The sequence below is a fragment of the Podarcis vaucheri genome (assembly GCF_965113315.1).
Source record: "Podarcis vaucheri genome assembly, chromosome: 18".
Taxonomy (NCBI): domain Eukaryota; kingdom Metazoa; phylum Chordata; class Lepidosauria; order Squamata; family Lacertidae; genus Podarcis; species Podarcis vaucheri.
The window spans coordinates 5,909,801-5,922,875 of NC_138756.1; the positions used below are offsets into that span (position 1 = coordinate 5,909,801).

General features: G+C 46.1%; 1 protein-coding gene across 1 annotated transcript in view; it reads left to right on the forward strand.

Moving 5' to 3' along the window:
* The first annotated feature begins 927 nt into the window (after positions 1-927).
* The window catches only part of LOC309522761 (scaffold attachment factor B1-like), a 40,694-nt gene continuing 28,546 nt past the window's right edge, over positions 928-13,075 (forward strand). The window contains exons 1-8 of the mRNA XM_082206306.1: positions 928-1,206; positions 5,981-6,068; positions 6,425-6,489; positions 6,584-6,781; positions 7,168-7,230; positions 10,860-10,887; positions 11,801-12,323; positions 12,807-12,853. Coding sequence (XP_082062432.1) covers positions 943-1,206; positions 5,981-6,068; positions 6,425-6,489; positions 6,584-6,781; positions 7,168-7,230; positions 10,860-10,887; positions 11,801-12,323; positions 12,807-12,853 — 1,276 coding nt within the window. The 5' untranslated portion in view covers positions 928-942. The remainder of the gene's footprint in view (positions 1,207-5,980; positions 6,069-6,424; positions 6,490-6,583; positions 6,782-7,167; positions 7,231-10,859; positions 10,888-11,800; positions 12,324-12,806; positions 12,854-13,075) is intronic.

The following is a 13,075-nucleotide window of genomic DNA, read 5'->3' on the forward strand; positions in this document are numbered from 1 at the left end:
AATGATTGTTTGCAATACAATTCCTGCTCTGAGGTGTACAGTCTAGAAGACATGACTAGGGCCGGCCCACCCATGAGGCAAGGTGAGGCGGCTGCCTTAGGCAAGAGGATGTAGAAGGCAGCCGATTCTGGCCTTTAAAGAATGCATATTATGTAGATAAACTAACAGGAAGGATTCGAAACCGGCGGGACCAGAAATTCATGGAAGACTGGATTAAATTTACGGACTACTTAAAAGTATTTGTGAAGATAGCATAAGGGTAGCCCATCTTTCCTTGCCTCAATAAGACCTTAATTTATTTATTTGGCCCCACAAAAGCACACTCTTCCGTTGTCTCTTGAGAAAAGATGGCTGCCAAGAATGCAACTGAGAAACCCATTGAAAGGCCAGCTCAGAGCCGTGCACCTTGTTGAGCGTGGGAAGCTGGGACCAGGTGCTCCACTTTGCCCTCCTTGGAAGAAAAAAAGTGGGCTATAAACGGAATCCATTAATCAAGTTGCAGCCTTAGTGGGGGTTTTTTCCCTGGACTACAACTCCCATCAGCCCCAAAGCCAATGGCTGCAGGAGGGGCTGATGGGAGTTGCAGTCCATAACCTCCCCGAAGCTACCAGGAGGGAAGGCTGGCGGCGGCATACCACCGGAAGCAGCCGCTCTAGGAGATGCCCTTCCGCGGGAATCTATGGCGCGTTTCCCCGCCCACCTCCTTATCTATAGCGAGCGCAGACGTCTCCTCCTCCTCTTCCTCCCTCCCACCCACCACCGACGTCCTTGCGCGTCCTCCGCGCGTGCGCACTCCCCTGTTACGGCGTCGTCGTCGTCGTGCCTTCCCGCCATTTTGTCTGACGGGACGCGGCGCCCGCTTTTTTTTTTTCGTGAGGGGAAAAGCGGCGGCGGCGGCGCTCCTCCTCCGGCCCTTTCCGTCGCGCTTGGCTTCGAGGCTCCATGGCAGCTGCAGCCGCTGAGGGGAGCGACGCCCCGGCTGCGGGGGACGACGACGCGGTGGCGGCGCCGCTCCTGCTCCCTTCGTGCCCCCTCAGCGCGGGCAAAGCGGCGGGGGCCGCGTCGCCGGCGGCGGGGGCCTCCTCGCCGGCCGGGTCGACGCGTCGCCTCAGCGACCTGCGGGTGATCGACCTGCGGGCCGAGCTGAAGCGCCGCAATCTGGACACCGGCGGCAACAAGAGCGTCCTCCTCGAGCGCCTCCGCAGCGTGAGTTGTGAGGCGGGGGGGGTGGGGTGGGGGGGAGGCGAGGCTCTTTTTCTCCCCATAAACGCCTCGTTTGAAAGGGTGGCGTGAAGGCCGGGTTGTGGGGGGGGGGGACACGAAAACATGGAGGTTATGGAAAGGGGGGGGGAGCACAAACCACCCCCACGCGGTTTCTCGTCGCCCCCCCAGTTTTCTTCTGAAAAAACGGAGGAAGCCCCCCCCCCACGATAATACTGAGACCTCCGGGTACATAGGGCGGTATATAAATCCAATAAAGGAATAAAATATAAACGGAAACATGGAAAGGGGGGGGACGGTCCAGTTTCTTGCCCCTCCCTCGTATTCCTGTGTGTCTCCCCCCCCCGCATATAAATTCAATGAATAAATAAAATTTAAAGGGAAACATGGAAGGGGGGGGAGTCCACGTTCTTGCCCCCCTTTTTCCTGTGTTTCCCCACCACCCGCATATAGATTCAAAAATAAATAAAATATAAGCGGAAAATGGAAGGGGGGAGTCCAGTTTCTTGCCCCTCCCTCGTATTCCTGTGTGTGTCCCCCCCCCCCGCATATAAATTCAATGAATAAATAAAATATAAACGGAAACATAGAGGGGGGTCCACGTTTGTTACCCCCTTTTTCCTGTGTGTTTCCCCATCCCACCACCCGCATATAAATTCAAAAAGAAATAAAATATAAACGGAAACATGGAAGGGGGGGACGGTCCAGTTTCTTGCCCCTCCCTCGTATTCCTGTGTGTCTCCCCCGTATATAAATTCAATGAATAAATAAAATATAAATGGAAGGGGGGACGGTCCAGTTTCTTGCCCCTCCCTCGTATTCCTGTGTGTCTCTCCCCCCCCCCGCATATAAATTCAATAAATAAATAAAATATAAACGGAAACATAGAGGGGGGTCCACGTTCTTGCCCCCCTTTTTCCTGGGTGTTTCCCCACCCCACCACCCGCATATAGATTCAAAAAGAAATAAAATATAAACGGAAACATGGAAGGGGGACAGTCCAGTTTCTTGCCCCTCCCTGTATTCCTGTGTGTCTCTTCCCCCCCCCCCCGGCATATAAATCCAATGAATAAATAAAATATAAACGGAAACATGGAAGGGGGGGGGAAATCCAGCTTCTTGCTGCTTCCCCCTCCCCCATTTTACTGTTTCTCCCCACCACCACCCGCCTTTGCTTCTGGGGAAAAGGGTGTTGGGGGGAGGGTTTTTTCCTTTTATTCCTCCCCCCCCCCCGCCCTGATTCTTCTTGTTTTTCTAATGGCGCAGCTGTTTTTGTTTTTTCCACCTTGGGGAAAAGGCTACAGATGTGAACTTGTTTTCCATGACGCTGAAGTAAATTGGGGGAGGGGGGAGACCCCCCCTATTTTATTGTTTTCACACCCGCACATCATCACCATTGCTTTGGGGTCCGTAGAGATGTGAAGACGTGGGGTTTTTTGGGGGGGATTAATCCTGTTTTTTGTTTTTAAGTTTAAAAAAACCGTATTTCTCTTTTGACGCTTTGGACTCCAATAATCATAGTAATTATATTATTTATATGCCGTCCATCTGATATGGGTTGCCCCAGGCACTCCAGGCCACTTCCAACGAAATATCAAAACACAGAAAAACCCTCAGATGTTTAAAAACCTCCCTGTACACGTTAAATATAAATGCTAACACTGTATTACTGGTTTTTCCTGATGCCCACACCCCAAGTTCCCCTTAAGCAAATGAGAGGTTGTGGGTGTCCCCCCTCCGATATTTGCTTTGTTTTTATTTTTCAGTTATGTACCTTGTGTGCCGCCATGGGCTCCCGGGGGGGGGGGGTGTAAATATTAACTGTAAACACTTAATATTACTGTTTTCCCAGGTGCTCACATCCCCAGTGCCCCAAAAGCAAATGATATGTGGGGAGGGGAACTGCTTATCCCCCTCCCCCACCTATTTGCTTTTGTTTTTTAATCATGTATCTTCCTTGGGGAGGAGTAAAAATTAAATGATATTCATACTGTGTTGTTGTTATTCCGGACCTTCACATCCATAGTGACCCCTGAAGTAAATAAGATGATGGGTTGGGGTGGAATTAAGTGGGTGAGATTATGATGATGGGATTTACTGGCGGGATGTGGGGAGAAGGAGGCTTTTAAACCTGGTGCAGCGTAATGAAAATGAGATGGAGAAGGGGGCGGTGATAATGATGATGACAGGGTTTGGATTTTGGTGAGGATGCAGAAGACAGTGATGGGATTTTTTTGGGGGGGTGCAGAAGGGAGTCTCCTTTTTATAGAAAACCAGATGACCCTAAAGTAAATGAGGCAGGTTTGGGGTTGCTGCAGGGGGCAGGATGGGGTTCAGGAATGGTATCTTAAAGTAGAATGTAGGTGATGATGGACTTTTGAGGGGGGTCCTAAATGTGGGATTGGATTGTGGCAAATGAGATGAGGGAGTATTGGGGTTTCGGTTGGGATAATGGGAACAAGAGAAGGAATAAAAAAGAGGGAGAGTTAGGGGTTTGGTTTGGGGAGGAAAGTTAGGATGTTGGGCTTTGGTTTCCTGCAAGGGGGATCGGGAGGTAGAGTCCTAATTAGGTGATTGGATGATTCAGAAGTAAATACGTGATTTGGGTTCTTTCAGGACAGCAGGGATTGAGTGGAATCAAAGGAAAGAAGGTGGGGTTAAGGATTGAGTAACAGTGAAGAAATAATAATAAATAATAAATTTTATTTATACCCCACCCTCCCCAGCCAAGACCGGGCTCAGGGTGGCTAACACCATGTATAAAAACAATTGATGAAAATACAACTTAAAAACAAGATTAAAATACAACATTAAGATGCAGCCTCATTTCAGTAGAAACTCAAATCAAAAACTTTGGGGATAAAAACGTGGAATCTGCACCAAGGCCAACTATCCAGACTGGTCCTACATGGGCCAGAAAAAAGCCAGGGAAGTCCCCAAATAGGAGTTCCATCACAGAAGGAGAAAGGGAAAACAAAAGGGGGGGGGATCAAGTTGATTCCAAGCCAAAGGCCAGGCGGAACAACTCTGTCTTACAGGCCCTGCGGAAAGAAATCCGATCCTGCAGGGCCCTGGTCTCATGAGACAGAGCGTTCCACCAGGCCGGAGCCAGTGTTGAAAAGGCCCTGGCTCTGGTTGAGGCTAATCTGACTTCCTTAGGGCCCAGGACCTCTAGGTTGTTGCTATTTATGGACCTTAAGGTCCTCCGCGGGGCATACCGTGAGAGGAGGTCCCATAGGTACCGTGAAGGGTTTTAAAGGTAAAAACCAGCAAATTGAATAAGAAAGGATTTTGGTTTCTGCAGGGGGAGAAGATGGGATTGAGGGGTGGAATTAAAAGGAGGGAGGAGGTGGTGGTGTTGGGGTTTGTCAGTTGTGGGGCAGGGGGGCTCCTTCAGATGATGGTGATCCTATGCTGCTTGTCATCGAGGATCACAAGGCAGCTTACAATATAAAAACACAAAAGTTCACATCGCAGTAACAAACGAAAACAATCACCCCAGTACAGTCATGTGAAGGATGAAAGAGAACTGGGGCGGGGATTGAGGGTCGAATGACAAGATAGAAAGGGAAAATAGGCAGGTTTGGGGGGGGGGAGAAAGTAGGTAGGGTGATGGTGAAGTCAAGGAGATGATAAGGAATTGGGTAGAATTAAAGGGAGCAAGGTGCTGGTGATGGGACTGGCTGGGGTGGAGAAGGCTCCTTTTAAAAGACAGATTAGATGACCCAGAGGTAAATGAGATGAGGGGCGTTGGGGTTGCTGTGGGGTAGATGATGAGAGAATGAGATCGTAGAGTGGGTGGAATCACAAGGAAGGAGAAAGTAACGAAGAGGGGATTTGGTATGGGAAGAAGGCGCTTGAAGTTGGGATTGGATGATCCTGTGCTGAAATAACTGAAATGAAAGGGGGATTGGGGTTGCTCCAGGGGGGAGAGGGAGGAAGAAAAAAGAATTTGGGAGGGGGGAAAGAGAGGAGGGGATTAAGGGGTGGTTTCAAAGGGAAGAAGACAGTGATGGACAGGGGGGATGTGTTTGTGGCAGGGGCGAGAAGAGAGAAATAGGGAATGGGAGAAGTAGGGTGGCAAGTAGGAATCGGCTGTGAGGAAGGAAGGCCAGATGATGGGAGGTGGAAGAAAAATGGCATGTTAAAATGGAAAATACAGAAGGGAAGGTGCTGTGGGGGTAAGGTAAAGGGACCCCTGACCATTAGGTCCAGTCGTGACCGACTCTGGGGTTGCGGCACTCATCTCGCTTTATTGGCCGAGGGAGCCGGCGTACAGCTTCCGGGTCATGTGGCCAGCATGACTAAGCCGCTTCTGGTGAACCAGAGCAGCACATGGAAACGCCGTTTACCTTCCCGCCGGAGCGGTACCTATTTATCTACTTGCACTTTGACGTGCTTTTGAACTGCTAGGTTGGCAGGAGCAGGGACCGAGCAATGGGAGCTCACCCCGTCGCAGGGATTTGAATCGCGACCCTCTGATCGGCAAGTCCTAGGCTCTGTGGTTTAACCCACAGCGCCACCGCGTCCCTTGCTGTGGGGGTAGGAAGTGGTTAATTGTCCTGAGTAAGAGTGGTGAAATTTAGGGATGCAGTGAAAGGTGTACATCACGAAGACAGAATGAATACTGCCTTTCTTGAATGCAGGGCAGACTTGGCGTTGCTGAGCTTCCTTGCAGAGAATCCTACAAAATGTGCAAGTAATATAAAACAAGACATTTGCTGTTTCTGAAATGCACACAATCTTTTCTTCCTAACAGACCATTGAGGAAGAAGGGGGAAATCCTGATGAAATTACTGTGGTGGCAGAGAGCCCCGGCAAGAGAACTCCCAAAAGAACAGTGAAAGGTATGGAATGGCATGGTTGTGCTTGCACTCTTGGCCCTCTTGCAGATTGAGTTTGCTTTTTTATCTTGTGAGCAGCTGTCCTTTTTAAACCAGCTCGTTAGCATGTGCAGATTTTGTGCTAGTTTGGATTTTCTGGGTCAGCTATACAAATATTTTATTTAGTTATTTGCAAAATGGGTAGCATGTGTAAGTTTGGGCACCTAGATTTAAATGTTTTCCACTTCCCCTGCCTTATATCTCTCTCTTTTTATGCGGTGTCTATTAGATTGTAAGACTTGAGGGCAGGGTCATGGGGGGGGGGGGAACAGTGCCTGAAAAACACCTGATGAGCCTCCAATCTGTTTGCTGGTTTTTAGGGCGTAAGCCAGAGGAAGAAGGTGGAGAAGATAACGGGTTGGAGGAAAACTCGAGAGATGAACAGGTAAGGGGAAGGAGAAAAGTGTTCTTTACAAGCTCTGTTTTTAAGCTACAGGCATTGCAGTTTCCTTTTTTATTTACCCCCACCCCCTTTACAGGAGGATATTGAAGCAAGTTCAGATAACATCCAGGATATGGATGTGATGGATATTAGCATTTTAGACGAAGCCGAAATAGATAACAGCAGTGCTGTTGATTGTGGAGATGACTACAGCTCTGAGAACCTTCTCGACTCTGACAAAGATAACATTGATGCGGAAATGAAAGAACTTCCTGAACAGCTAATGGAAAGCGAGGTCAGTAATTGGTTGGTGGCATCTCCTCTTGTGGTGCAAACCCAAGATTTGTGCTGGTGAAGTGTATGGAAAATTCACCCCAGTCTAATCACTATTCTTTCCTTGGAGTGTTTATTGTTTTGTTTTGTGGTTCAAACAACACAAGCCCTCTTAACCGTCACAGGTAGTCTCTCTTCCTCACTTTGTGTCCTTATGTGTCAACATTGTGTTGCCCACACCTTCACTTCAGAAATTGGAATGTTAGCAAGCATTTTGTGGTTCGGTACAGAAGGGAAGGCTGGCTGGTAACAGTTGACTCTTTTTGTGACTTCTTATATCATCGCTTCAAGCACTGGTAGTTCTAAGCATTTTTAGTCTGTAAGGAATACCTTTTTTTCTTCTCTCAGGAGAATGGTGAAGAACTTGATGATCTGCTTGACGCTACTTCACCTGGTTTAACTGCAGTGAAGGTAATGTACCTGTCTCTTGATCAATACCTGTCAGCTTGATCATATTCTGGAGCCCTGAGCTAGCAAATTGCTTTGCTGTAGTTGTTGTAATAGAGACTGTGTTTTGATGTTGGCTTCACCTAATATTTAGCTTCCATGCAAGTCAAATCAAAAGGTTTCTGAGCTCCTCATTTCCTAGTGTGAATGGTAACCTCAGTGCATAAACAGCTGGGACTGATTTAAATCAAGGCAATGCGTTGTACCCAACATTTGTCAATTCAGAATAGACGTGTTGAAATTAAGGCACATGACCAGCAGCCGTGACCATTTGTGAAAATAGCTATGAGAGTATAGGAACTTTCAAACTTGGCAAATTGGCCTTTGCTTCTTTTTTCATTGTTCTTTTCTGCTTCCCTATCTTGACCCAACAGACAATAATGAAATGTTTGTGACTGATAGTTTGAAGCAAGATCTGATAGTGACTAGATAAACTAGAGCAGACTATTTTCTCAAGGTGAAAATTGCATGTGCCTAACAGGTAAAAATGTAAACATTCATATTTTAAAAGCTATCAGATTGGCTTTTCCTTGATATAGAAAGTATCTTATCCCCATTAATCTGGCAGGGGTACCGATTCAGGTTAGAGATTATCTGCAGAGCTAAAATATGCAAGCTATCCTCATTTTATGTGGGGATTACGTTCTGGACCCCAGCGCGTTGGCGAGGCCCACGTAAAGCATTTCGGCACTGCGCAATTGTGCATCAATCAGACATACATAAAGCAGTCATTGTCTATATTCAACATTATTTACTATTAACCAAATTATTATTTGAGAGAAACTTGTTATCTGGTGTAAGCCATTCTTGGAGTTGGCCAGATAAAATTAATGGATGTGACTAACTCGAATCTATGCTGAATAGAACCTAGTTGGATTGAACCCTCTATATTTTTTATTGAGTTTTTATTTTCTGTCCTGTTTAAAGTTGGAAGCTGATGGCCCAGAAGGATAATTTTACTTGCCACAGCAAAGATCACATACTTTCCCCCCCTGTCTATGATAATTGTAGAGAGGAACAAAAAAAAGTAGTAGGACCTCAGAGCCATTGCTGCTTAACTACTGGAAATCTTATTCAGAGATTTTTAACAGAAGTTTCCCCACACAATTCATGTAAGTTATAGTATATTCATATCCATAAGGCCTAGAAACATCCACACAGTTTTAAGCACCGTATTTTTCGCCCTATAGGACACACTTTTCCCCCTCCAAAAATGAAGGGGAAATGTGTGTGCGTCCTATGGGGCGAATGCAGGCTTCAGGCAGCTCTGCGCAACCCTAGGGAGCCTGGCGCGAAGTTGCGCCAGTCTCCCAAGGGTTGCACAGAGCTGCCTGCATTCTGAAGCCTGGGGCGCGCTGAAGAGCGTGCCCGGGCTTCGCGCAGCTCTCCGCAAGCCTGGGGAGACCGGGGCGACTTCCCGCCGGGCTCCCTAGGCTTGCGGATAGCAGGCTGTTCTCGGGGCTGGGCTCGGGGGAAGCTCGGGCTCCCCCCGCGCCAGCCCTGCACCTGGGGGGGGGGGGAATAAAATTCTGGGCACCACAATTTAAGGATATCCACAAGCTAGAACATGTGCAGAGGAGGGTGACCAAGATGAGGAATAGAACAGTTCCTCCTTAAGAGGAGACTGATAGCTATTGTCAAATATCTAAAGGACTGTCACGAGGAAAATGGATATGACCCAAACTAAGTTACAAAAAGGAAGATTCCGACTAAATATCAGGAAGAACTTTGTGACAGGAAGAGCTGTTAGACAGTGGAACAGACTCCCAGAAGAGGTGGGGGCTTCTCCTTCCTTCCTTAAGCAGCCGTTGGATGGCCATCTGCCATGAATCCTTTAGTTGGGATTCCTGCGTTGCAGGGGGATGGACTAAATGACCCTCGGGTCCCTTCCAACTCTATACAGTGGTACCTCGGGTTAAGTACGTAATTTGTTCCAGAGGTCCGTTCTTAACCTGAAGCATCACTTTAGCTAATGGGGCCTGCTGCCGCGCTGCCGGAGCACAATTTCTGTTCTCATCCTGAAGCAAAGTTCTTAACCTGAGGTACTATTTCTGGGTTAGCGGAGTCTGTAACCTGAAGCGTATTTAACCTGAAGCTTATGTAACCCGAGGTACCACTGTACTGTAATTCTGTGATTCTGAGCAATTATAACCAGCTTTGCAGAAACCGTAGGCTCTTTGGAAATTATAAATTTATTTCACAGCTGAAATAAATTACTGTTTTGAATTTGCTTCCTGTATTGGGACAATAGTTCTGGGGCTAAATCCTATCCACAGTCTTTGACACACACTCTAGTTTCCATCTCCTAAGCCTGAAATAATTACACATTATACCCTTATTTGCCTCTCCCTCCCCTCCCTCTGTTAATTTTCTAGAGCTAAAATTTAGGTTGGAAGCTTCTTGAGCCTGAGGCCATTTGTGTTTATACTCTATAAAGTAAGGTGTCTAACTTTGTGGCAGTTTTTAAGACACTGCATAATGTAATGCGGGAAACTGGGGAAACCTTTAAAGACTCATGTAACCTTTGTGTTGGGCTTCTTCCTTTTGTTGCAACAAATAAACCAGGGGTCAGCAAACTTTTTCAGCAGGGGGACAGTCCACTGTCCCTCAGACCTTGTGGGGGCCGGACTGGGGGGGGGGATGAACAAATTCCTATGCCCCACAAATAACCCAGAGATGCATTTTAAATAACACATTCTACTCATGTAAAAACACACTGATTCCTAGACCGTCTGCAGGCCAGATTTAGAAGGTGATTGGGCCAGATCGGGCCCCCGGGCCTTAGTTTACCTACCCATGAAATAAACTATCAGGCCTACTGGCTGCTGATTTGCTTCTTTGCTTGGCTGAAGTCTCTTGTTTTGTGACCGATCAAAGATTTGTGGGGCTAGACTGTAGCGAAGGTGGGAAACGCTTTAAGTAGCAGACCCCAATATTTGTCCTTTTCAGCCATCATTCCTCTGCTGCCTGGGGCTGTTGGTACAGTCGTACCGTTTGACTTCCAAAACATTCAGAAACCAAAGCACAGCTTCTGTTTAGCTGCAGGAAGGTCCTGCAGCCAATCAGAAGCCCATCGGATGTTCGATTACAAAGAACGGTCGCAAACAGGAACACTCACTTCCAGGTTTCCGGTGTTCGGGAACCAAAACATCTGAGTACCAAAGCGTTCGTGATCCAAGGCACGACTGTAGTTGGAAGTTCAACAGCATCTGGAGGGCTACAAGTTCCCTGCAATAGGGCATCGCCTTGCTTGGATTCAGCCGTCTCTATGGTGCAGAACTGTACATATTAGTGCATACTATTGCACTTTAACTCAGCACAGGAAGCCCTCAACTTACAGGGGGGTTACATTCTGGGGATTGGCCCTGAAGCGAGAATTTTTTATAGTGAAAACACATTAGGTGCAATGGCAGGTGGGATTGCTGAAGTCTTCCCCCCCCCCCCCATCATTTTTATTTTAATATTATTTTTTTGCCAAGTGCATAATACTGAGTGTGCACAAGTTAAATGTGCATAGGTTGCGTGCTTACTGTATGAACTACTTCAGGCCTTTTTTTTGCGCCATTTAACACCACACCCTTTTCTTCTTTCAGGACTTGGGGGAGCAACATTCAGAGCCAGGTACCTTTCGATTAATTTCTTCTAGCTGATTTTTAAAATGAGGTGGAGAAAAGGCCCAGGACTTTAACTAACCAGACTTCTTACATTACTGAGTAGTCAACAATCCACGTCATTCCAAAGTTCATAAAGATTTTAAACCTACGGTAACCCTTATTGCTAGCTCTGAGAAGTAACGCCTTTCGTTTCGCAGTTGCTTCCTCTAGACCTGAAATGTTCTTTTTTTTTTAAGAGAAAAATAATAATAATCTCTATTTAGCTTCACAAATGCACTAGAAGAAATGTTAGCATCACGTATGAAAGCAAAAGATTTCTACCTATAGCACAGATTGTAATATATGATTGTGTGATTGGGGAGAATAGTGAAGGCAGTTTAAAAGTTATCATAGGGGAAATACAGTGTTTTTAAGTGAGTTACGGCGTAACAGAAGAAGGAAGACAAGAGGTTCTGCTTGGAAATTCCATAATACTGTTTCCTTTCTTGGACTTTCACATGTTCACACCATCAGAAGATGTTCCAGTTGACATGTTGGACCGCCCTGCCTTAAACAAAAAGAGAGAAAGCAATTCAGAATTTGAAATGGAATTTTGTGTTCTTTGATTCATTTCTGTTTAAGCCTCTTGGAATTTGGGAAGAACAAACCTCTTGAAGACATGTCAAGAACGAGCCAGAAGGTTTTCATTAAACTAATAGGGTCGTTTTCTTCTTCATAACTTATGATCTTGCTATAATAAACCATGTCTAGTTAGCGTTAGGCATTTGAATGTGGTATACCCAAGGGGTTTTCCAATCTCTGTGTAGCCTTAGCCGTTCTCTCAGTGTTAAGTCTGGCAGCCATGCCCGTTCCGCATTTGTCTTTGCTGTGTTTCCCTGGTGATTAAACCTTGTGCCATTCTATTCCTGTTAAATCCATAGAAAATGAGAAAATGCTCGACATTTTGGGTGACACTTGTAAAACTGAGCCCCTTAAAGAAGAAGCTCCTGAAGCAGAGCAGGCACAGGAAGAGAATATCTCGTTGCCGGTCAAACAGGAAGCCCAGGAAGAGGAAGACACACTTGCCACTGCCGTCGCTCAGTTGGACGAAGAGCTTTTAGATACGGACAGCCAGTCAGGCCAGGCTGCGGCCAAGAGCGAGGAGGATGAAGCGAAGCACTTAGTGGTAGCGAAAGGGGAGCCGAGCGAAGAGACAGTAGAGGAAGCTAACCTGGACTCTGACTCTTTAGCGGTAGAGAGCAGGTGTGGTGGTGGTGGAGGAGGAGAAGGAGAAGGAAGTGGTGAGAGTAGCAAAGCAGCCCAAACTCTGGAAGCCAGTAGTGAGGAAACTGCGGAGAAGGACGCAGGTTTCCAGGTGGTTAGCCAAGATGCCGAGAAGATGGAAGCCAAGGCTAATTGTGAGGAAGAGTCCTCTGCCCAAGAGGGTGGTGATCAGAACACGAGGTTTGTTTTTTCTCCGTTTTAGACCAGATGCTCTCTTTTTCTTTTTTTAAAAAAGTCTCATTGGTCTGTAAGAGATCAGGGTCACTGTTTTTCTTCATATTGGCCTGCAAGCGTACTGAAATTCTGTTACCTTATTATAAAAGCCATCTTTTAGGTTTTGTTTTCCCCCTTCCCCATGTACAATTAAAAAAAAAAACCCCAGAAAGGTTTGATTTCTTTTTTACAACCTTCAGAGGTTGTTTTCTTAAATCTTTGCCTTTAATTGTCTGTAAGATGTTCTGTCTTTAAGGTTTACTTCCCGTACCTATCTTAGCAAGATGTTTTTCATTGTTGGCTTTTCTTATTTTTATTTTCTTTTTTTATACAACTAATTCTGGTAGGTATTGAGTTCTAGTGTACTATATATATATATATTATATTAATTTGCCTTATTTTCTTTCCTGATTGGTTTTTCTTTTCTTTTTCTCCTTCTTTCTCCTTTAGTTCTGAGGAGATCAAAGATGAAAAGCCAGTTTCCAAAGAGGAGAAAGGTATATGTTTTTAAATATTGGTGCCTGTGCATAGGCAGAACTCAGCCTATGATGATGCTATTTGATTGATTGATTTAGAATAATGGGCATGACTTCGTCTTTCTTGACGTGCTTAACGTGAGTCATGCAATAGCCAAAAGAAAAAAGAAAAAAAAGTTAATGCAATTCTGGGCTACAACAACAGAAATCTAGTGTCATAGTACTGCTGTATTTTGCCATCGC